General features: G+C 37.8%; 1 protein-coding gene across 2 annotated transcripts in view; it reads left to right on the top strand.

The window, feature by feature from the left end:
• Ostn (osteocrin) overlaps positions 1–26,935 on the top strand; it is a 36,300-nt gene that overhangs the window by 4,880 nt on the left and 4,485 nt on the right. The window contains exons 1-3 of one of the 2 annotated variants that reach the window (XM_039088499.2): positions 294–346; positions 5,018–5,116; positions 8,407–8,621. In XM_039088499.2, coding sequence (XP_038944427.1) covers positions 5,018–5,116; positions 8,407–8,621 — 314 coding nt within the window. In that variant the 5' untranslated portion in view covers positions 294–346. Of the gene's footprint in view, positions 1–293; positions 347–5,017; positions 5,117–8,406; positions 8,622–26,935 lie in introns of those variants that run through there. The other variant, NM_207612.3, reaches the window with a different exon arrangement.

Here is a 26,935-nt window from a genome sequence, read left to right as displayed (position 1 = left end):
ACACACACATGCACACAACCATGTCACCATGGCACTTGATATAGATAGGAAAAGATTTGCCCAAAACCAAATCCTTAGGTGGCAGCTCAGCTAGAATGGAGACAGATGTCCAGCATCTGCTCTACCGTGGTGGTGATCCTCAGACTTTGCGTAAATCAATGCCCTGTTGTTCTCACTTTCAGAATGATGAGCTCTTGTCCCTCTGGTCTCTCCTGCTCCTGAGTTCTTCAGTACTAACAAGGCATAACTGTGACATAAGGAGAAGGGAGGACAAAGACTGTGCTTTAGGATCTCGTTAGGGCGGTGCTCACTCACATGCTGCCTTGAGGAGCGTCTGCATTTCCGGGTGAGGAGTACTATGGCAGTCGAGTCAGCAGGGACAGCTGGCGGTTACAGAGAGTCCGTGCTAGTCCTTATTGGCAAAATGTTAAGCCTGGTAAAGGCTTTGTCCTCTGTCATAGTGGGAAGAGGTTAAGAAAAGGTGCATGTATAGTCAGTTAATAAATCCACTATTTTTAATTGACTGTATTCAATTTTTAATTTTAATTTTCTATTGAAAATGAGGGTGGATGGAAGATGGGTTAAATGTTTTCACTCTAGATATTATAGAAAATTAAAAATTATCGGATCCTACTCAAATGTACTCACAAAACTAGTACCACTGTGAATTTCAGATGTTTGGGTCAACTCTCCTTAAAGTTAGGTGATTATCGTTAACTTTCCAACTAGAAAGGATTTTAAAGATCTGGAGAGTGTATTGCATCACTAGCCTTCAAACACTGATGTTTTAAAAGTCTTACTCGTTCAAAAGTGCATCTGATCAGCCATCATCTCCTTGGGCTTCCCCTCTTGCCTGTCTATGTAACAGAATGTCTCATTCATTACGACAATCCAGTCCTTTGTAGCCTGTAGATGAGAGACTTTCTCCCTATTGCCTTCTGTTCTGCTCCTGCTGACCCAGCAGCATTCTGAGTCCTTTGTTCACTGACTATTATTAAAATGGAAACACCTTTCTTCGCACTCAATTCTCTATTTTGGACTTCAAAAAAAAATTAAGACAAGCTCTGTACTGCTGAACTTCCACAGTTTGTTATGTTTTAAAAGAATGAATATATGTTTTGTTTCCTCAATATAGATTACAACGCTTTGTATCTCTCCAATATCTTTGGATATACGCTCCATTGATGCAACCTAGGGTTGGAGGACCCTTTCCAGATGTAAGACATTGTCACATGTAGAAAGTCTAAAACACAGCTTCAAATATCTCATAGTGAAATATTTATCAAGACGTATTAAATAGTCCAGTGGTAATACATAAGATAGGATGGAGTGTTTAATACATAACATAAATTTTATTATAATAAATATTTAATATAGGCATACTAAAATGTACTATGCAAAATGTAATTGTGATGTCCTGATTGCTAACAAATAAGACAGCTACAAAATCTAAAAAGGTATATTCCATGCCCTCTGTTTTGGAATTCTTTATTATGCCAAGAAATATAACTCAAAAAGTTACTTGGTTAAAATAAGGAATATGGGGTGGTATTCAACCATGATCTTGGCACTTGGGAAACTAATGCAGAATAATTATGAATTCAGGTTTACCTTGGGCTATATGCCCTAGAAGAAAAAAAAGAAAACAGTTGATGTGTTAGGGTTTTTTTAATGTATAAATAAAATTCTACTTTTGGCGAATTCATACAGTGAAAGAATATTCATTGAGGGCTCCTTCTGTGATTTGGAGAGCACATTGGTCCTAGGAAACCTTTAAATCATGGGCTATATTTATTCACTATCAACAAAATAGAGAAATGAGGCTAAACCCAGTCATTTTCTTTCCTCCCTATAATTTCCTCTGTTTCTAACTTTGTAGCAATCAAGATTGAATGAGTTAATCAAATGTCTCTTGTTCGGCAGGTGCCAGAGTGCTTGTTTATGTTCATGTACAAAAGCCATATTTAGGAGCTCAGTCTGTTGGTTTACTGGATACAAGCACGACTTTAAAACATTAAATACCTGTATTTAAACCCAGCGTTTATTTTTACACCTTCCTATCCAAATGATCAGGATGTGGCTATCTGTTAGAGGATATATTAAAACTGTTTTTGTACATACACCCCAGCTCCAAAATACATGTGTCAGATGTAATCATCAATATTGAAAACACAATCATTCTGTTACATTTAAAGGCCTGCGGGCATGAAGGGAACTTTGGTTGGTAAGATATTTGTAAAAATAGGTAAAGAAAATCCTCATGGAAAGGCTTGTAAAACAGGTCTTTTTGGCACTTTAAAAACTATTTTTAGAATAATAAAAACTAAGGAAGATCAACACCAAGATTGTAATTTACCTTTGATTAAATGTGAGTGTTACTTTTAATAGTAGCTATAGAAGAAATATGAGATTATTTTTAAATGCAGCTCTATTTTTTAAGTATCTTTCTTTGTATACATGAAAGTAAAAGAAACATAAGCAAAATCTGGAGAAAATTATAAACAAAGAAGTGGCTAGTTTTCTGAAGGAAAAGCCAATGCTTTTATTGATATTTTAACTAAATATTTTAATCAAATGAGCGTTGTGTGCTCTCTAAAAGCGTATGTTTTCTATATTTGGAGATAAAATCTCATTTAAGATTTTCCAGTACACACTGGATGCATCAACTCAATAACAGCAAACAGAAAAGACACACTTTTCCTTTTCATGAAATGGCAGAATAGAGACAAGATGCTAGAGACCGGCGCTAGCTACATTTTCCAAAAAAGATAATAATTAATTCCACAATGAACAAGTAACTTAAGCTAAATTATTATTGCATCTGATAAAACAAACATTGTAGACATAATGAAGATCTTTTTCTTCATTTCAAATCTTAAGCCATACGTAATGGCGATGCTGTTCTGTCTATACAAAATAATCAGTCATGTTATAGCATAGGACACAAATTACTAAGATCTACTGTCAAGTTTTACAATAATAATAAGGAAGTGTAAAGCCAGGAGACAGATCAACACATATGCAATGTTGCGTAACAACACATAGACATTTCTTCATGTGCAAATAATAGAGAGGATATGAAAGAAAGGCCTCATGGGTCAATCAATTCCATCCTCCAGGAACTTTTTGAAGTAGGAATTATTTTCGACTTCAGACATTAGAAAACTAAAGCTCGGGTGAGTTAAATAACCCATATCCAACATCACAGCAATACTAAAGCAAAATGGGACTCAGAAACCGATCTTCAAAATTCAGCCTCTTTGTCCTAGAAAGTGTTCTAAGAGATAGTTTATGAGGTGATTATCATCTGTTTGCGGTCTTCCCCCTTTACTATGCGGTATTTTATGGTGGTCATAGCAAACCTCCAGGCAACACATCTAATGGAATCAGTTACGGGTTATAATTAGCCATGTCGTGTTTTAACGTTAAAAACTCTGAAATTTAGAAATTTTTTAATCCTTACTACTCAGAGCTAAGCAACATAGTATACTCATGTGTGTTTACTTTCTGAAATTAACTTCCTTATGTTTCTTCAAAATCTTAGTCATTTTGCTCCTCCCTTCCCTTCTCAGAGGCAACCATAATCAAAAATCAAGTTCTGTTGAGAAACACACATACATACACAAACAGATAGATGGATAGATGGATAGATAGATAGATAGACAGATAGGAGATAAATAGACAGACTGACAGACAGATAGAACACAACATAAGAAATATTTTTAATATTTACATAGCAATTTGTGTAATAGTATATATATTATGTCGATGATTTTATGACAAATATATATTTTACATTTTCTTATTTACCTAAACGAATTTCTGTGAAATCCACATCTACAGATGAATGTTAAATTTATATGTTTTAATACTAAATATCCATTTGACAAATATAATTTAAACCCATAATTTGAATGTCTCTCATTCAGCCCAAGTCATGCTCTCTTGAATGAAAGCACCTCAATTGATTTATATTTGTGCTACTAAAAGTAGTGAGGTTATGAACACTCCAACAGCTATATCCTTACAAGCATGTGGACATTTCTCAGGGATAGAAACTTAGAAGTAAAATAAAGGAATAGTTGTTGAAACATGACTATTTTCAGCTTCTCTTTGTTTTGCCCAATTTCTGTCAAAGAACTGCATACAGTTCCAAGTCCACCAAGAATTCTTGCAATATTTTTCCCCAAATACTACTCTAACACTTACAGTGAAGAACTCTTAATATGATGTACATAAAATGCAATAGTATTTGTACTGTGTGGCTTTTATTTACCATTGTGTTATCTCTTTTCTATGCTATATCTGTTTATAATAACTTAGGCCTATTTTTATTTATTTGATTGCCTGGTTTCTATACTTTACTAATCAGAGTTAATTATGTGTCCTAGTAGCTTTTTTCTTATTTGTACGTGTTAGAAATGTCATCTATGTTATAAGTCTCTTAATTTTGTAATTCTGATATTGTTGAATCTCAACCTACATAAATTTCTAATGTTAGAATATTAAATTTTGACATTTTTTAAAATAACATATTCACTTTTTGATTCTTGCTGAAGGAATCCTGACCCAGCACAAGAATATTAAGATAGTCTCTTATTGTGTATCTTCAGTATTTTCAGAATTTTTCATTTAAATGCTTTCGAGTGTACCATGATCCTGTTTCAGAGAGAGGCCCAATGCTTATTCTCTCACATTTTTGTCAAAATGAAGTAATCTCTCTACTACCCCAGTAATAAAATTTTATCATAATAGATTCTCAGATATTTGGCTTGCTTTAACTAAGTTATTATTATAGTTCCATAAATAAAATGTATGTCACCTTGGAAATAAATCCTTTATGTATGTCATTACAGGAGGTTGACAGGTTTTATTAGGCATTTATTTAGGTTGGTAGACATGCACTGCAGCACACAGAAGTGAATGGCTTTACTTCTGGGAAACTGTTCATTAGCTTCTGTTTCCTGTATTCATATTTCAAACTAATTCATATCAACTCTGATGAATCTGATCCTAGATGCTGGACTGGAGATTGGCAAGTGCACACTTCCTCCTGGCTATGATCCTGATGCTGTGGGGCTCAGGAAAGGCATTCTCCGTGGACTTAGCATCAGAGGTAATGGAAACCAGCTTAGGATGTCACAGGAAAAGGTGCAGTCGATGGCTCAGCCATTAAAACGCTATCCAAGTAAGCATGAGAATAGGAATTCAGACCCCCAGTACCCATGGAGGAGCAGGCTACAGCAACAGGCACCCATGATTCCAGTGCTGGAGATGTGAAGGCAGACCTTCTGGGGCTTTTTAGCTGGCCAGCCTAGCCTTGTCAATGAGCTCCAGATTCACAAGAGTCCCTATCTTAAAAAATAAAATAAAGTAAAATACTTGATGATAGCCCCTAACCTCCTTTCACACACACACACACACACACACACACACACACACACACACACACACACACACACAGAGAGAGAGAGAGAGAGAGAGAGAGAGAGAGACTCACATGCACATGCACACACACACACACATGAACACACAGAGACCATGATTATACTTTAAGAAGCATAAGCTTTTTCTACTACAATCAGAAGACACAACGGACAAACATCTTCAGAACACAAAATCAAGAAGATAAACATTTTTTCTGCTACGTACGTTCATTGCCAATGACATCCAAGTTCTCAAACTCAAATATACAAATGATAACGACTACTGAGTTAAGAGAATTCAAAGCAAGTGACTTTAGATATTTTTCAAAGTTAATAAGATTTGTATTCCTCAACCAGTAAGAAATAAATAAAAATTATTTTGTTATTACTACAAATATGTTGTAATTTCATCATTGCATCAACATATCACTACATAGTATGTAAAGTTGGTCACATGGTGAATTTTACATAGTTTTCGCTAAACCTTTTATTCCAATAGGACACAAAATTATGCTTTTTATACTGTGTTAGTTTGGAAGAATAAAAACACTTTCCAAATGTTTTAGTTCCCATTACTTTGACTGTAGTCTTTTGTTCTCCCAAGGAGAAGCTTTTTTAGGGCTTGGTAAGTTGGGACCGTCAGCTTCATACAGTAGTGAAGAGTAATGCATCCAGATTGTGCTAACTGACTAATGTTCCAACATTCTTGCAGGTTACGGGTATAGAATGCTTTCCCTAAAGTGGCAACTGTCACACCCCTGGCATTGCCCTAGGGTGTTCAGATTCCCCAGCCCTTAACAGCAGGGAGTAGTACAAGTCCTGGTATTAAAGTGTCTGAGATCTTTGGTCCATAAAGCCTGCCAAATGTCTCTGGTATAATTCCAAAGACTATGGCTTTACTTTTCTGGCTGTTTAGAATCATCCCGCCTTCAGACTTAAGTCCCTGATCATTCACACCTTCTCTTGGCTTCCTCCATTTATTTTGTGTCTGCCTTGGCGGCTCTCTGGCAGAACTCTCCAGCTACCTATTTCTGCTGTGGTTGTCACGGCTGCCATTGAAAAGAAAATAACCATCATTCATTTGTACCTCTGCTACCTCAGTGCCTGCTGCGAGCTCCTGTCTTTACTGTTAAAATCGTCAACTGATTCTGAAGCTCTGCCTTGCCCCTATAACAATAAAGCGGGCAGGAAAAGCCACTGGCAGGGAAGAAGCTTTGCAGTGGACCTAACGTTGCTTATTTCTATCTGTCAGCTTACCAGATGAGCTCAATGAGCCAGTACAACCAGTAATACAGACCGTTTACAGAAAAGCTTCATGCAAATGGTTTTACATGCCATTACTGGTTTTACACAAAGACAATGGTCCATCTGCTAGACCACTCCTCTGACCCTGTTAGGAATAATTGCAAAGGAAATCCAGCCCAGCTGATTTGAAATGATCATGAGTAATAACATATCTTCAGAAGCCAAGACTCGGCAGCCAGCAATTCCCACGGTCAAAGAGCTTCCTCCAGCCACCTCTGTAGTATCTGAAGTGGTTAAATGGTTAAGACATTGTTTGTGAAGGTAAGGGTGATGTGCATGTGATGGGTACTCTGAATAAAGGTTGCCCAAGGCCGCTAAGGTAAAGTTTAAGGAATTGAGTCATGCTTTCCCACCATTATCTTGAACAACTCAAAAGGAAATAAACATCAAAGAGGGAATCTACAATAAGAACATATTAAAATTAATGTTAGCAGCACTCTCAGGATGCTCAACCCCTGGTTAGAATCCAGCAGAGATGTAGCCTCCCCAGTCAGTCACACTCTGGTCCATAATAAAGCATTGTTGCCTCCAAAGTATTTCTCCCCCTTTGGGGAGTCTTTAGTGGGATTTTGCACCCTTCCTCCTCAACTCTCTGCCGTGATCTACCTTGTGGTACAAGGAAGCATGCGACTAAAAGGAGAGGGGAAGAACACTTTTATGCTTTTGTACTCCTTGGCAGGAAGAACAGAACTAGTAGATAAGCAATGCCTGGAACAGTGCTACTCTTGGGATAGCTCTATACACTTTTCATAAACCAATGGACTGGGATAGCTCTATACACTTTTCATAAACCAATGGACTGGGGTAGCTGTATACATTGTTTATAAACCAATGGACTGGGGTGGCTGTATACATTGTTTATAAACCAATGGACTGGGGTGGCTGTATACATTGTTTATAAACCAATGGACTGGGGTAGCTGTATACATTGTTTATAAACTAATGGACTGGGGTAGCTGTATACATTGTTTATAAACTAATGGACTGGGGTAGCTCTATTCACTTTTCATAAACCAAGGGACTGAGATCTTAGTTTCCTGGGGCACAGAAACAGGATTTTGTTTATTTTAACTTCCCTTAACTCCAATGCAGAACCTGGGGCACAATGGAGTGTCAATAGCTGAAGAATGAGTCGTGGAAGTAAAATAGAACGACATTTACATTTTCTTTTTGCTTTCAGAAGAAAAAAAAATCTCAGATTTTTGTTATGAGCAAACTATCGAGATGGGCATTGCATAGAAGAAAGGAAAACTTAAATCAGATAGCCACAATTCTCATGTTACTTTTATTTTAATAAGAAGAGTAAATTTGTTGTAACGGATATTTAAAGTAAATTGTGATGAGTGTAGCAATGAAAAGAGATACAGGGATGGTGCTAGGTGGATAAGGAAGGATGCAGCTGTTCTGGGGCTGTGTCTGGAAGTCTACTCGGTAGATATGTTAAGGTTTAGAAACAGCTGGGGGAGGAGGGTCTTTATTCTTCTCTTGGGTGTATTCTATCTCTGTATGTTTTAGTCCCACAAAGTCTAGTTTTCTTTCTGAATCAAAACCGTGAGAGATCATAAAATGATCAACAGGCATGCCATCTAGTGGTAGAAGATGGTTATTGCCAATCTTGTGCGTGTTTATTTTTCATGATCTAAGTGAATGAGAACACCTTTAATCTGCCTCGTAGGCCTCCGAGTTTGGAGCAGAAAGCTTGCAGTCCCCACCCACAACCAGAGAAGAGAAGTCAGCCACGGAGCTTGCAGCTAAGCTCCTGCTTCTTGATGATCTGGTGTCCTTGGAGAATGATGTGTTTGAGACCAAGAAGAAGAGAAGCTTCTCTGGCTTCGGGTCTCCCCTTGACAGACTCTCGGCTGGGTCTGTAGAGCATAGAGGGAAACAAAGGTAGGTGGACAAGAAAAATTACCCCGCTGCCCAAATGTCTCCCATTCTAAGTTCTGCAACAGGATCCTACAGTTAAAACATCATGTAAAACTTCGATGTGAACAGAACCTGTATGCGCTGAACAACTTGTGCGCCAAAAGATGATTTGGAAGCAGCAGGACAATGTGGCGTGCTTGAATATCTTAGTGTGCTTCTCAAGGGAGACCTTCTTACATAGAGCGTAAAAAACCGCTTTAAGATATTATTATTTGTGGCAGGTAAAGGCAATATGTATATGATGAGTACTCAGTCATTTGAGATTGATATTTCAAAGGTATAGGCAGAGCAGTATTTTCAGGTTATTTTTAATACAGAGCTTTATAAAATAATATGTATTAATTCATTTCCTACACTGAGACGTAGCAAAAGATGCTCAAAATTTGTTTCGAAACAATTATGGTTAAATCATATTTCTTTTCTGGCCGTGAGTTTCACACAAAATCCTCCATAATCTTTGGATTACTTCTCTCTAAGTACTTACCAATACATAATTAGATGACATAGTGTTTTGTAAGCTACTAATAGTTACAACATGATTAGAAAATATTCCTCAATGCCCTCCCTTAATTAATGGTTAAAGAATCACTGAATTACTTTCCATAAATTAAACCACAAATCTACACATGAATTCATTTTCTATCGTAAGTATCTGGTCCTCTTGTTGCATATTGCATTTTATAGTGGCATAAGAATCCCCTAGTGCCACATCTCATAGTGAGTGGCCTTCCATGTTTTCACTGTCCTTTAAGCCCAAAGTTTTTATATTACATTAAGTATTTTCCCCTCACTAAAGAGTCTCTGATTAAAATTATTTCCTTTTCAAACTGATTTTTTCCCTCTGGTCTTTTGTTCATATCTTTATACTACCCCCACCATTTTATCATAAGCACACCCTCTTCTTCTATCCCTTGATTATGATCATCTACATAAAAATGCTTGTATGAAACATTACCCATTGCTTACAGAGTGAAGATAAACTGCTCAAGAAATACTGCAAAGAGATTTCTAGAATAGCACTCCATGTTTTTCCATCATCTGCACTTCCTTTGCCAAGAGCTCCTTGGTTTACTTAGTTTCATGACTGGCTCTCCGTTTGCTCATTCCATGACTAAGTTGATAATAAAGATGCAGAAAACAATGTCTTCCATTCCTGAAAGACTCTCAAATTTCTACTAGGAATGAAACCATCCGTTAGAGATTGAATTTCATTTAAACTGTAATTGAAAATCAATTTATTACCTGTTTTGAAATCTATATACTCTAAAACAGGCTAATAGAGATTTAGTTACATTTAGAGTCTAAGTATGATGTCTCCCAGGGGGAAAAGGAAGGAATACACACCACACACACACACACCACACACACACGCACACACACACACACACACACACACACACACACACACACACACACACACTCATCCTATCTCCAAAGTGTAGACATCACCAGAAACCAATTTTACGAACCAATGAGTTTATTGGGGTTACTTACAGAAATGTGGGTGAAGAGTCACATACAGGAGTAGAAAGGGAGGGCTGCATCACCAAAGTCCACCCCGGCCTGGGTGACAGAACACAAACCTAGGATCTTGAAACACACTGCACAGCCTACAGGCAGATCAACAGATCGAAGCTTGTCCTTTCCAAGTTCCTCAGTTGTTCTGAGCTTCTTCAAAGCAGCTCAGCTTCTCTTTGCTTGGTTGGTTTGTAAATCATCTAAACCACTTGTCTATCTCCGTATGTCCCTACTATTTATATACTCTTGGGAAAGGAAGGGGCCTAGTACATCTGGTTGGTTTCTGAAACTTCCTGATGCTATTCATGAGTGTTTACTTCATGTCTAGAGAACTTCTCTGAGAATGAAAATTTTTCAATTTCAGATGACCAAAGCACCAAGCAAGGCATTGTCATAAGAATCAGCTACATCACTACTTTTAAAACTAAGTTAAAATGGTTATTTTAAGTTTATGACCTGATATTATTTATATGTATAGTTAGCAAACATTCAGGGATAATGATGATGGCAGATAAAATTCATAATTAAATCTTATTATTTTATGGTTGTTAAATGGAAATAAAAGTATTTTGTGACTAGATACTTGTTGATCTGAAATAAAAATCAAGAAAATAATAATAGTAGTAATAATAATAAATTATAAATAAATAAAAAGAATATTAATAGGAATAGTAGATAATAGCTTAAAAGAGAGAAATTCAAAGTTACTTTAAAAAATTAGTGTTATAGAAATCTTTAATCCCAAACCAAGGTTTCTGTCCTACCTTTAATCGCTTAGTTCCTGGATAAAATACACATATATATTTATAATAAGCCTTAAACAGTATAAGAGCTGAGGAGGTATCTCCCCTCTAGGCTATTAGAATCTACTTTTATATACATAACTCCACGTTATTACTTACTATGTTTCATCTGGGCTGCTCTTAACTCCAACTGGACAGCCCTCAGGGCCACATTTTCAAGAATTCACCTAAACTATGGTGATTTCTCCTTCCTCCTCGCCTTCTTCTCTTCCCCTGGTTCTCTTAACCTCCAGGCCCGAGAACCCTAAAACCCACTATGCCCCCTCTTCATAAACACAGCTGTTAAAATTGTATTAAAATCAACTACAGACAGTATGCTAATGGTGATAACTTGTCTATTAAGATCTGAGCACTTCAGGAGGGTAGGATATGGCATATGGCAGAGCAAAGTACATGGCCTGTGAGACCCTGTGCCATTTTCCAAAACTGAAAATAAAGTCATAAATTATGTTTTCCCAGATGGACTGATAAAGAAAAAAATCCAATTCGATTTTGTATTTAAGGAATAAGATTAGAAGAAAGACAATTTACAAGGGCACAGAAAAAGAAATTGACAAGTACAAATTATATAATAAAAAATAAATTAAAGAAGGACCGGGAGGATGGTTCAGTGATTAAGCGTACTTGCTACTCTTGTAGAAGACCTGGGTTTGGTTCTGAGCACCCAAGTAGCAGATGACCACCATGTGTAACCCTAGTCAGCCCTAACAGATATGATGCCATCTTTGAAACTTTACAGGCACCAGGCATACATGTGATGCATAAGCATATAAGCAGGAGAAACACCCATACTCAAACGACATTACTTAATTAATTAAAATGGAAAGCATTCAACAGCATTCATATAGAAGGAAACATAGAAAGGGTAGGGTGTATAAAATTAAATCATTAGATTCTGATATTTGAATATTTAAACCATTTATGCAACATGTAACTTAAAATACTAAGAGATTATATGACGAGTTCACGAACTGAAATGAATGAAATTATATATTTCAGTTGGTAATACAGTTACTACACAAAAGAGATTTACACCGAGCAACTGCAAGGAATAATTTTACCACACAGTTCTGGGAAGAAGGATATGAGAAATGTCTATCAGTAGTAAAAGTTCACATTTAGATGCATGCGGTTCTGGGTTAGATATCTAGCACCAAGGAAAATAATGAAAACAATAAACCTTAAAACTCTCTTCAGAAATCATATTATGAGAGAAAGGTGAAGAAATCCCACTAAAATCAGAGACTAGACAAGGCTGCCCATTCTCTTCCTACCTATTCAATATAGTACTCGAAGTCCTAGCCAAAGCAATTAGACAACAAAAGGAGGTCAAAGGGATACAAATTGGAAAGGAAGAAGTCAAAATATCACTATTTGCAGATAATATGATAGTATACTTAAGTGACCCCCAAAATTCCAACAGAGAACTACTAAACCTGAAAAAACAACTTTAGCAAAGTGTCGGGGTATAAAATTAACTCAAACAAATCAGTAGCCTTCCTCTACTCAAAGGGTAAACAAGCTGAGAAAGAAATTAGGGAAATGACACCCTTCACAATAGTCACAAATAACATAAAATACCTCAGTGTGACTCTAACCAAGCAAGTGAAAGATCTGTGTGACAAGAACTTAAAGCCTCTGAAGAAAGAAATCGAAGATCTCAGATGGAAAGATCTCCCATGCTCATGGATTGATGGGATTAATATTGTAAAAATGGCCATCTTACCAAAAGCAATCTACAGATTCAATGCAATCCATATCAAAATTCCAACTCAATTCTTCATAGAGTTAGAAAAAACAATCTGCAAATTCATTTGGAACAACAAAAAACCCAGGATAGCAAAAACTATTCTCAACAATAAAAGAACTTCTGGGGGAATCACCATCCTTAACCTCAAGGTGGATTAGAGAGCAACAGTGGTAAAAACTGCATGGTATTGGTACAGAGGCAGGCAGGTAGATCAATGGAATAGAATTGAAGAACCAGAATGAACTGATACACCTATGGTCGCTTGATCTTTGACAAAGGAGCTAAAACCATCTAGTGGGGAAAAGTTAGCATTTTCAACAAATAGTTCTGGATCAACTGGAGGTCAGCATGTAGAAGAATGCAAATTGACCCATTCTTCTCTCCTACAAAGCTCAAGTCCGAGTGGATCAAGGACCACCACATAAAACCAAATACAGAAAAAATAATAGAAGAGAAATTGGGGGAAAGGCCTCAAACATATGGGCACAGGGGAAATTTTCCTGAACAGGAAAACCAATGGCTTATGCTCTAAGATCAAGAATTAACAAATGAGACCTCAAAAATTTGCAAAGCTTTTGTATAGCAAAAGACACTGTCACTAATACAAATGGTAACCAACAGATTTGGAAAAGGTCTTTACCAATCTGATAGAGGGCTAGTATCAAATATATATGAAGAACTCAAGAAGTTAGACTCCAGAAAGCCAAATAACCAGATTAAAATGGGCAACAGAGCTAAACAGAATTCTAAACAGAATACTGAATGACTGAGAAGCACCTAAACAAATGTTCAATATCCTTAGACAACAGGGAAATGCAAATCAAAACAACTCTGAGATTCCACCTCACACCAGTCAGAATGTCTAAGATAGAAAACTCAGATGACAGCAGATGCTGGCGAGGATGTGGAGAATGATGAACACTCCTCCATTGTTGGAGGGATTACAAATTGTTAAAACCACTCTGGAAAATAGTCTGGTGTTTCCTTAGAAAATTGGACATAGTACTACCTGACCAAGCTATACCCCTCCTGGGCATATACCCAAAAGATGCTCTGACATATAACAAGGACATATGCTCCACTATGTTCATAGAAGCCTTATTTATAATAACCAGAAGCTGGAAAGAACCCAGATGTCCTTCAACAGAGGAATGGATACAGAAAATGTGGTACATCTACACAATGGAGTACTACTCAGCTATCAAAAACAATGATTTCATGAAATTCATAGGCAAATGGATGGAATTAGAAAATATCATCCTGCATGAGGTAACACAGACACAAAAGAACACACATGGTAAGCACTTACTGATAAATGGATATTTCCCTGAAAGCTTGGAATAGCCAACATACAATTCAGAGACCACAGGAAGCTCAAGAAGAAGAAAGACCAAAGTATGGATGCTTCAGTTCTGCTTAGAAGAGAGAACAAAATACTCAAGAGAGGAAATTCGGAGACAAAGTATGGAGCAGAAACTGAAGAAAAGGCCATCCAGAGACTGCCCCACCTAGGGATCAATCCCATATACAGATACCAAACTGAAACACTATTGCAGATGACAAGAAGTGCTTGCTGACAGGAGCCTGATCTAGCTGTCTCCTGAGAGGATGTGCCAGAGTCTAACAAATATGGAGGCAGATGCTTGCAGGAAACCATTGAACTGAGAACGGGCTCCCCAAAGGAGGAATTAGAAAAAGTACTGATGGAGCTGAAGGAGTTGACAACCCATAGGAAGAATAACATTATCATACCACCAACTCCCCACACACACACCAGAGCTCCCAGGGACTAAACCACCAACCAAAGAGGTACCCAGCCACATGTGTAGCAGAGGATGACCTGGTTGGACATCAATTGGAGGAGAGGTCCTTGGTCCTGTGAAGGCTCTATGCGCCAATGTAGGGAAATGCCAGGACAGGGATCAGGGAATGTGTGGGTGGGTGGGTGGGTGGGTGGGAAAGCACCCTGGTATCCAGAGGGGAAAGGGGGAAAGGGGACAACATTTAAAATGTAAATAAATGCAATATTCAAGAAAAGAAATTATGTTATGGCTGATGATATTGATATTTCTATCCTAACAGTATTGATCAGCTATCATGAGATAACATGTAAAAACATATTTAATAATCTTGTTCCAGTGCTCCTGATGCTAACAAGAACTGAGGTTCACAGAGAGAAAGAAACAAGATAAAATCATTACACAAACCTATCAAATAAAAATTTAACCCCAAATATGACAAGATTTCAAGCAGCTTATGAAATAGTTATATTGGTCTGAACTACAAAAAAAAACTGTATTTAATTTGAATATATTGAAAATTCCCCCCAAAAAAGTTAGCAATTTAACAGGCAGCCTGAGTGCTGAAACTGCCACCAAGGAAGGTCACTTCTCACTGAAGAAACATGTGAGAGTCCTCAGAGACAAAGCAGTACTAATTGCCTTCAAGATCTTTGTGTGGCTGATATGAGAGAGCTTCCTGGTAAGACTGCCTAGCCAAGGGACCGGGCACACACTTGGAAGCATTCCTGCTGAGGAATACTCCGAGCTGTGCTTGAAACACGAGCAACACTATGTTAATTGTTTAAGCCCATGAACGAAGACTGCTGTTTTAAACTGTTTGAATGCCATTTTTCCAACTCGAAGTGTGAAAGCTTGTAGTGAAGAAAGCCTTAAGCCTACCTTGTTTGCATGAACTCTACCACTAATGGATGTAAACTTTTCTATTCATTCTCTATTTATTCTCTTATTGTATGAAAAACATAAATAATGAGTTGATAGATGAGGAAGACAATTTCTTTTATGCAATTATTATGGCTAAAAGGTGAAAATGGAATAATACAGCTTCTATAACCTAAAACTCTAATATTGTGCTGGATTCGGACACTGTCACCAACTTCTGCTGTTGCTACAGAGGGAAAGGTCATCAAGGGCCCCTGGTGAAAGTACCAGGAAAATGGCATTGTTGAAAAACAGCCAAAAGAACAAGTAGCTAAAATTAATTTTGACTCTTGATCTAAATACCAATATTCAGCAAACATGAAGTCAGAAATCCCTCAGAGACACTTTGGTGAAGCAAGCAAGCACAAAATCCTAACTGTGCAAAACTAAAAACCAAATAGCTTGGATTTTTCAATAAACAAATTACAAGGGTTGGTATAGAGAAAAAATGATGGGAGAAACAGGGATGTGCCATCTGTCGCAGCCAGTCAATATTCCTGAAGCTAAGTTGTGGGGGCAGTGGCCATTGCTATATAAAATAAAAGAGAACTCTCATAGAATTGATCCCCTTAAGAAGCTAAGTGGGAGGTCTTTAGCTTTTCCCCTTTTCATGAGCTTCTCCCCACCTCCAACTCTTTCCAAAAGTTTGTCCATGCTAAAGAGAGGGAACAAATGCACAGTTCACACAGTGGCTGACCTTTGTTTTTGAGGAATTTAAGATTTGTTCTAGCTTAAAGTCTTAAATGATTTATATTTAACTTGAAATATAATATTTTATGCATTAGAATTAGATTTCAAGAGTATCCCCTCTAAGGTTTTCTGGCATCATTCATTGTCAAGGGAAGGTCACAGGAATTCATGTTCTTACCTGTAAAGCATATATTAAGAGATTTGTACACAAGACAGGTCGAAAACAAGGGAGGTAGATTGTAACTACTGCATTTCTATAAGCCTGGACTTTGAACGTATTTACATTTCAACTCAAGGTTTTCTATGTATGGCAAGGTTACGAGCATTCCTGACTTGTTCTTTGCACTGACCATTAAAGTAAAGGCTGTGTTTCAGTTATATGGTGATAAAACTGAGAAAGTCATTTCTGTCCACATTAGTAGGTTCGGTTTACATGAGTGTATGGTCTGGTCTGAGCAAACAGAGTTCTGAATACATTATGCACATAATTGTATACCTGTTAAACAATATTTAGGAAGGAAAAACTATATGCTTTGGAAAGATCTCCTTAATGATGAAACCAGAAAGATGAAGAAAAAACAGAAAGAAAAATGAGTTAAACAGACCAGAGTGCAAGTCAGAGCTTCTGAAGTAATGGGGGGAGGGGTCTAATCCTTCTCATTTTCTGCTGTTTGACGTATTTTTCATCTAAATATGATACCAAATTTATTTTTAGGTGATTGGGAAAATTACTTTGACTTATAAGGAAAATTCAACTATGATTTGATTTTAACTATTTTTCCCATTTGAGCGCACTTATTTAACATCTGACATTAATGACTGTCCATACCGTTTGTGTAAATCACAAGAAACAAGCATGATTGCATTCTCAGTGTACAGAATGGCCCTTTAATGCTATTGATGATTGGCCTGGACATTTTCTGAAGAATGATGTTAGACAATATTGAATTTATCTTGCAAACCCAATAATATTACTCTACATTTGAACATTTTTGCAGGTATTATTCACATAATCCCATTAATATTTTGAGGTCAGCAAACCAAGTAATGTTACAGGAAGAATTAGGCGACACTTCAGAAATATACATTTTTGAAGGGACTATTTCACCAGAAGGCTGTATAGAAACTATAAATATAGTCTAATGATGGTAGAGACACAGTAGCCCAAGGGCCTGGCCTGAGCACACAAAGAAAGAGGGGCCTGCAAGTTAGGATAAGATTAAGAAATTAGAGATCAGTGGGTGTCATTCAAGAACATAACTCATTGAAAACCTTCACGGGGGAGTTTGAGGGGGACAAGGAAAAAGTAATTCCAAGATTTTTCTTCTTCCTCCCCTCTCTCTAGCCAAGGCCACCTGTTGCTGGACTCAACAGCAAACCAAGAAATAATAGAACAGTTATGTATTTCAAATAGTTCAATCCCCCAGGGCTTAAAGCTTTATGAGAAAATATAAGCAGACAAGTCAGAAGAGAAGATGAAAAATGCTTAATTCAATCACTCACCTGCTACAGATCTGGGTCAGTAAACACTTGTTCTAGAGCATTACTCTTATAAATTTGGGACAGAAGAACTCCATAAGATGTAATTAGAAAAGAAGACTTATACCTCACCCACGTGTATTCAGATCAACCTGGGAAGATTGTCTCCCTCTCTCAGGTGATATCAAAGGCAGGTATGATGATACCCCTGCTAACGTGTTTCCTTTAACTTGTCTTTTTAAAAAGTAATTAATTAAATACCCATTTATGTCCCTTCATCCAACCTATGGTCTTATAAAAGCGTCCCTTTACTTGGCTTCAGCCCATTGAAGCAGGGCAGTTTACCGGGGAAGGGGCCGGGGTGTGTTACCTTTACTCTGTGTTCTCCATCACGTTCCTGCACTACGTGTCTTTGTTCTCTCTTCCAACCAAACGGGCAGTAAAGCAAGACTGACAAGTACAGTCAAACCCTACCTTTGTTAGCACCTGTGGCTTCCGAAATCCCCTTAAAGGGGGATGTTTCTTCTGACCAGCGTAGTATCTACTGGAACTGCTCTAAACAGCCTTGCCCCAAACAGTCCTTTCCCTCTGGGAAGCCAAGTATATTTTTCATCTGTGTCCCGGATGGATTCTTGGCTTTTCCATTCAGTGCCTCCACCAGCATTCCTGCAGAGGGGGCACCCGTCACAGCTGTTGGAAAGCTCTCAGAAATTCCCCCATCATAATAACCCGAGGCAATTCTAACCATAGGCTACATATCTTGATTTTGGTCAGTGAGTAAAGCTGTTTCATGAGCAGTCCCCTCCTCGCTGCATGGAGTCAGGTCTCAGTTTTTTGCTTTTTTTCTTTGGAGCTCGGGACCGAACCCAGGGCCTTGCGCTTGCTAGGCAAGCGCTCTACCACTGAGGTAAATCCCCAACCCCTCAGTTTTTTGCTCTTAGATATTGTCTGCCACCAGATTCTCTCAGTGGTGTTCTCAAAGGCCTTATTTTCTTAAAAAGTAGAAGGAAAGCATTTCTATTACCCAGTACCTTGATCCCAAGAAATTCCTCCAGACTCATCTGACCATACTTCCTTTGAGATTTAAGATTGGAAACAATACAGTTGTATTAACATCCTTCTAAATACTACATAATCCACGGCCTTACTTGAGAATGCAATAGAAAAAATATTTGCTACCTAGTCTATTTTCAGTTTAAGAACATCATTCTAAGAAACTGATTCATGTGAAAGGATGGAGATATTGTGATCTTCATTTTATACTTCTCTGACATGATCTAGTTATGAATTGTATGTTTTCATTTAACTTCAAGTCAAATGGCATTCCCCTTAAAATTATTTGCTACATAGAACATAAAATTCTACAGGAATAACGTGTTTATCAAAGGCCAGGAATTTGATACATTAAATAAATTCTCAGCATTCCATACCAATGATGAGTAGGGCCTTACCCTACACACGTTGGAGATCCAGACCAAAGTGGAGAATAGTGGGGTCAGATTCAATTTATTAGTGTGATTGTACTTCTCAATGACAGTTCAAAAAAAATGATGAACAGCTTGACATTTTATACCCTTTTTGATGCACTGTGAGACAATGTGACAGACCTGGGCCAGCTGAGTCCCCCACAGTCCAGGCCAATTTTTTCAACTTCTATTTAGTGATGCCTGGAGGAATTAATTCAAATAGGCTCTATTTCAGATGTTGGAACACAGGATAGGATTCAGAGGGTAGTGCCCCTTTTATAGGCCCCTGTGGTCCTTGTTAAAAGGCCTGTCTATTCACTGGGAAATGCCATCGAGCATAATGATCTCGGACCCTGCTTGCCAGGACTTGCTTTTTTATTGCCCGTCTCTTCTCACCTCAGCCCAGCACCACATGTTTGTCAGCCTTACCTAACTTACATATGAAGGTCAATAACTTTCAAAAGGATAATGCTTAGTTGAAAGACAGATTGCAGTGTGCTTTATTATCACTTCCAAAAAGAAAGTTCAGTGCAGCATTTTAGTGTTAGTCTATTTGCTAGGGAGAAGTGTGATAGGGATATAATGTATGTAAAGAATAAGAATTAAATTTAAAAAAAACAGTACAAAGTAGAAAATGAAAAGGTAGAAGTTTAAAAGAAAAAGTTTCAATACATCCTCAAGAAGGTCATAAATCAAGCCAGGAAGGATCACTGCGTCAGAGCCTACAACAATGTATAGCATTCCTAGTGAACTGGGACTACATTATCTTGGTTGCTTACAGTTCGATATTTATTCAGTGCTCAGGTTTTTATCTGAATGCTTGTGTGTTCACACAGCTCATTCCTTGTACAGAATATTTTAGAAGATAACACTACCAGGGCAGAACCACCATCACAAATGTAATAGACTTTGTGTAAGCTAAATGACTACTTTTGAGATAGCATGCTAAATCAGATGTAACCTTTCTCACTGAAGCAGCACTTCCCTTTATGGTCTAAACCACCTGTGAACCCACAACTTAAGAAAGCTCTCCATTAGAAAATGACTGACACCTTGCCCTACCCCTTAATCTCTCCTTCCCAGGGGAAGAATAGCCTTAGTGGCTTGGTCGTTTGAGCAGGAGGAACTGAATATGCTCCCCATATCTACTTGCTTCCCGTCTTTATGGGGTAACAAGTCCTTTCCATGCAAGTCTATCTAATGCATGGAGGTCCTTGACATGCCGGTGGACTGCCATGTTTTTCTTCATTTTCTTTGAAGAAAAATCTGAGCATGTTTCTTTCCCTCTATATGCACAGAAACTATGTGAGAAAAAGGTCTTGGGGTACTCAATTTTAGATACTTAGCAATTCGTTGTCTACTACTTTGATACTTGTGATAAGAAAGCACTCCAATCAGGATATGTGTCTCCAAACACTGTAGGGACCATACAGTAGTCTATAGTCAGTCACCCCTGAATTCTACAATTTCATTTCCAAAGTGAAGAATGCAGAAAGAATGAGGGTCATGTTCAAATGTAACTAATCCACTTGGAATGAATGGTATGTCACGTTGATGGCAGACTGAAAAAGACCCCAGCGAGACCTGAGACACATAGAAGAAAATGCCCACAATTCATGGTTAAATTTGAAAATAAAGAATTGAGCAGGCTTTCAATTTTATGTAGGGTCAAGAAAAAAAATTCAATTTGAGTCATTAAGTTGTTTTGAGTAGTCAGCATATAATGTATTTTTTTCTTCAAAACTACATCTAGGATTAATATAAAAATAGGATGTAAATAATCAACACATATACTTGACTAACCCTTTTATTTGAGGTTCCCGGAAGCCAGAGAATCTACTTCCAAAATGGCTCGCTCACATGGCTAGAATGTCCCTGTTTCTCTTAGGATATTGTCAGGGGATTTCTGTATTTTGCCATGTGGACATTTTATGGGGCTCTTAGGAAAATGGCAGCTAGATACCCACCAAAACTAGTGGTCTAGCTAAGAAAGGCAGAAGCACAGTAGTTCAAAGAACTTCACATGAAGCCATTTACACACTGATTATAGAAGATGAATTTGTCCAGTGTAGAAGACTACACACTGAGGAAATTATTGGAACCTAAATTGGAAGCTGGTTGCTTCAGCCTTGTTAATATTTTTTACTATAATATAATTTGTTGTTTTGATGATCTAAATTATAAACCTATTGAAAAGAACATTCTCTCTGTCTGCCTTTTTGTTTCTGTCCCTCTGTCTCTCTCTCTGTCTCTCTCTGTGTGTCTCTGTCTCTGTGTCTGTCTCTCTGTCTCTCTCTCTGTCTCTCTCTCTGTCTCTCTGTCTCTCTCTCTGTCTCTCTCTCTCCATATATATATACATATATATATGTGTGTGTATATATATACATATATATATATAACTTACAACAAACCAAATTCAACAAAGTATGTGGTCTTTATGGTAACAACTATGACAGTTTTTCAAAGACATCAAAATTGCTTAAGTGATACATTATCTGGAATAGCAAGACACAGTTATAACAATTTTAGTTTCCTACAAATTGACTTACACCATACAGTCAATGCAATTCTAGTCAAAGCTGCAATAACATTTGTAAGTAACTCAATCAGCTGAATCTGTTATTACAAGTGAGAAAGAACTCATTAAATAAGATGAAAACATGTATATACATTGAGGCAACATTAAAGATTATCTTTATGAAAAAGGAAAGTTAAGGGCAGAGGTAAAAGATACTCAAAGACATAAAACTGATGAAGTGTCATATTCAGTGTATTCAAAGGTCAGCTACCATCAAATTTGAAAGAAAATCAAATTAATATGAAAAATAGCATATCTAAGCAGACACTTTCAAAAGAAAAAGATCAAAGTGGGCAATGAGCCGATGAAAACACAGGAAGCTACAGTAGTAATATATGAGCCAATTATAAGCAGTATATGATATAAGCTATCAGACTGTCAAAACTGTAAAGACATGCCCCAGGAGTCTGGTACACTCTTGAAATAACAGAAACTGTGACACGTAGACATCGGGATGTAAATAGATACAAATGCAGAAGACAATGTGATACTAAATAATAAAATTAAATGTGGCTATAGGTAGCATTTCCAATTTTGAAAATACACTGTCCAGAAATCCCTAAAATTAAAAGATGTGTATGAGGTAGTTTTCAACTGAACAGTACGTGCTAATGCCAAACAACTCAATTCCCCAGACTTTCCTGGGAGGCAGGATGAACAGACAAATGCTAGATAAGCATCCAGTGGAACTCAGAAAAGAAAGAAAAGAAAAAGAAAAGCAGCTATACACAACAACACAAACACATTTCAAAATACATAGCTTTGCTGAAACGGAGAATTTATATATGATGCCTTTTATTTTTATACAGATTTACTGAGGTATGGTTGGCAAAAAATAAAGTTTCTCTACGGAAACAGACTTGGGCTGATGAAATGACCCAGTGAGTAAAAGTGATTGCCTAACATTTGGTTGGATTCCTGAGACCCAAGTGAACTGACTCCCCAAATTCTTCTCTCACCTACACTGCACAACACACACACACGCACATGGAGAGAGAGAGAGAGAGAGAGAGAGAGAGAGAGAGAGAGAGAGAGAGAGAGAGAGGTTTTAAATACAAAAACAAATAAAAATGATTTTAATATATAGATACACTTTGAAATTTGCTCTAGTCAAGCTAATTGACTAAAACTGGCTCGCATTGCCTCGCATTGTATCTGATTTTATAATGAAAGCACAGGATTTTCTCATTTAACAAACTTCTAATGCCTCAGATGTTCTACAGGCATAATTATTAATGCAGTTATTTGTAATAACAGTATTATATTATTCGCACTGGTAACACTACCAACAATAACCAGTATTAGTTTGTACCTTGGGTCTGCAGCACACAAAATTCTAAACCTGCCTGAAATAAGTGTCATCATTTTGAACAATACATGATAATGAGATAACGAGAGGCAAGAACATAGCTGCACCAAGCTTGAGTGTACAAAGAACCCCTGGGACTTGACCACCAGAGGCCTGCTACGTGGGAGGGGACAGTGGGATGTCTACTGCACAAGTAAAAGTTGGTATTGTTTGCTGGATGGCAAGTTTGGATGCAGTTTTTCATTTTCTTTAATCAGGCAGTGATAATTGGTGGGCCCCCTGGCTTGTGGGGGACAAAACGAAATAAAATGTTTAAATACAATTTTTCTACTGCCCTTTCACAACAGTGAGCCAGCTTTAGAAAGAAGGATGGATACAGAGATCAAATAAAGTCTTATTTGTCATGAAAACTATATTTTATTACCAAAATAAAAAGATGTTGAAACTAAAGAACCCCCAAACATGCTTATATTGTGTGACAGAGAAGCCATCTCTTTCAATTTCTAACAGGATATTTATCTATGAAAATGGCCAATTCTTTTCACTTGGTTCTGCCCCCTGAGTCTGGTCCTCTGCTCTGAAATAGCTGAAATCGTCATAAATAATTCAATGGAGCTGAGAAGAACATCAACTAAAGATGTGTGTAAACCTCTCTCTCTCTCTCTCTCTCTCTCTCTCTCTCTCTCTCTCTCTCTCCCTCTCTCTCTTTCTCTCTCTCTGTGTGTGTGTGTCACTCTATCTCTGTCTCTCTGTCTCTCTGTCTCTCTCTCTCAAACACACACACACACAGAGAGAGAGAGAGAGAGAGAGAGAGAGAGAGAGAGAGAGTTGCTGTGTTTTCAACATAAACTGGGCACATGGAAAGATAAAAATATAACCACGTAGTACCTAACTAATAAGGGTGTTGAATTAATGAACAATTCCAACAGCTACTATTGGAATTTTATCAGAAAATATGGAGTCGCTTAGCAAAACAGAATTGTAGAGGATGCCAGAAACAGTAGGTAAAAGATGATAAATGACCAAGTCCTATTTCACAATTCCAAACACAGCTCAGATCAGACTTGGGAACTGTCAGAGGGCACAATAGGTGTGCGATTTGGACAGAGGAAAGTTAATTATTTTGCTTTTTCCACAAGGGTAGCTTTGCTCATTTGTTTAAGCAGGAAATCGTTAACTACAGCAAAGCAAGAAAACTGTTACCTACAGTTATTTTACCTTAGTTTTAGAAAACAAGTATAATAACCAATAAATGTTGCATTGCGATGTATATACTCTATAAGAATAGTACACTTTTTATATAAAAAACCTAATAGAACTCATTTTTTCACAGCACGTGACCCTAAAGTGGGTTTGAGAGCAGTAAACGTAGCATTTACGTCTCAGCTGCCATTTTCTTCCCCTTTTAAAACCTGGGAAGAATTGATTCTTCACTTCCTTATTTCTTGTCACTCTGAGCATTCTCTGCTGTCCAATATTGGCTTCTGTTGACCCAGACCCTGGAGTTTTATTGATGGATAATTAGCGAAGAAATCAATTTAAAGAAATAAGGGATGACCTCAGTTTAATACTGTGTAGTCATTAGCCCAGTAGCATAAAGACATCAACCCTAAATCATACACAGAAGTGTACCTATTCACGGTGATACCACACTAAGTTACAGTCACCCATCTCACAATCTTGTTCATCATGCACTCCCTGTCAACTCAGCCCCATTTTCGCAGGCTTATCTTCGGTTAGGTGGGGCGTGCCTGATTTCTGGCCAATGGGCGGTATATAAAGCCCCCTTTGTCCCTGCACTCTCTTGCCTTGTCTTCCACCAGGACGCAGATGACATGAGAGTGTCAGCCTACCTTGATCTTTCCAGCTTCTGGGGAAGCATTTTCATGTCTTTTAAATTGCTGGGAAAATTTAACTCTGTGCGCTTGAGGAACTGGGGTCTCATTTTCTTTGCTAAAACCTCAAGGAGCCATGGCGTTTCTTCAGTCCTGACTCTCGGTGTCTTCAGGTTGTTGTTGGTGTTATAGTCCTCCTCAGACTGCTCTTACTGTGGTGCCTGATGCACTCAGCTGTGGCTATCAGCTGGTTTTAAGAGCAACTGTGCAAAGGTATCAGGTTTACTCAGTTAACCCAGTATAATCTTCCAGTCTTTAATTTTATCAGAAAACCATTTTGAGAATGTAAAATTACATAGTATGATTCTGAGAGTTGTAGAGTGAACACTGGTGAGAACCCATTATTCTGATTAGTACAAGAAAATAATGTTGAATCAAAAGTATATTTATGTTAGAATTGGTAAACATAATTAATTTAAAATACAGAACAGAGCCAGGCATAGCAGTATACACCTTTAATTCCAGCTCTCGTTAGGCAGAGGACAGATGGATCTTTCTGAGCTCAAGGCCAGCCTGGTCTACATAGTGAATTCTAGGACAGCCAGAGCTACTTTTAGGAGACCTAGTCTCAGCACCCACTCCACAAAATAGTAAAAAAGTAAAATTAAGTTAAATACAGAGGAGAATTTTTTATTCCGGCATACATTATTTACAATTACACCAAACTTTTAAAGCATGGCTACTATGTCAGTGTCATATAACTCTTGGATATTGACTTTAAGCTAATTCTACAAATTATGTGTTTCAGATTATTTAATAAGTTGAAATATATATGCGCAATTGGTAATCAGGAAACCAAGACATTCAAACAGAAGACACCTCCTAATAGAAAATTAAAAATTAAAGGGGAAGTAAAGATGTAGATATATGCAGTAAATATATGAGGGAAAATGTAATAACAGCTATGGGGCTTTGAATAGGAAAGGCCCCCAGAGAGTCATGGGATTGAATGCTTAGCCCTTTGGGAATGGCACAATTAGGAGGTGTGGCCTTGTTGGAGGAAGTGTGCCCCTGTGGAGGTGGACTTTAAGATCTCATGCTCAAGCTAAGCCTAGTGTAGCACACAGTCTCCGTCTCCTGCACGAAGATCAATTGTAGAGCCCACAGCTCCTCCAGCACCATGCCGCCATGCTTTCTGACATGATGATAATGGACTAAACCTCTAAAAGCCAGCCCCAATCAAATGCTTTTCTTTATAAGAGACACCATGGTCATAGTGTCTCTTCGGAGCAATGATACCCTAACTAAGACAGAAGACATTGAAGATATTGTGAATCAAACCTTTGTTTACAGTTCTGAGCTGTTGAACACTGAGAGTCCTCACGTAAGGGAATACATTTCACCTCACAGAAGTAACGATAGCTTGAAAGAGAGTGTGCCCCGTGGAACCAAATGGTTGCGTTTTAGTCCCCAGTCGGTGACACTGCTGCTTGGGTAGGTCTAGGAAGTATGGTTTTGCTGAGGATGGGCTTCGAGGTTCAAAGCCTCCCGCCATTCCCAGCCCATTCTAAGTGCTTGAGGTTCAGCTTGTAAACTCGCGGCTTGCTGCTTCAGTTGACATGCCTGCTCACTGCTACACTTCCCTGCTGTGTGGTGATAAACTCTTATCCTTCTGGAACCCTAATCCCAAATAAACCCTTCCTTCTACAAGTTGCCTTCGCCATGGTTTTTTATCACAGCAACAGAAAAGCAACTAATACAAAAGTTACTGTATCATTACAGTTCATTTCCTCAACCAATATTTAACATAGAAAACATCAAAGCAGATGTAGATTTTTCCTAGATCTCTACGAGAAAGCATGAGAGGCAGGCTTCCACCACTTCAATTTTAACATCTATACATTTTCCTTTCTCCAACCATTATCCTTGATGAAATATAAATGGATTTTAACAAGATCCATTTAGAGGCATAAGAGCAGTAAGAGAATGAAACCCGCTAAGGGAGCAGGATTTATCAACTGGATCATTGACAGTTTAATATGTTGACAAGACCTGGGTTTTTATGGGATCTAACTGATTTGAACTGATTTGAACCAGCCTCTCCAATTTTAATTTTCTTAACATATGGGC

This window comes from Rattus norvegicus, chromosome 11, assembly GCF_036323735.1.
Source record: "Rattus norvegicus strain BN/NHsdMcwi chromosome 11, GRCr8, whole genome shotgun sequence".
Classification (NCBI taxonomy): Eukaryota; Metazoa; Chordata; class Mammalia; order Rodentia; family Muridae; genus Rattus; species Rattus norvegicus.
This window is presented reverse-complemented; position numbering and strand designations above follow the sequence as displayed.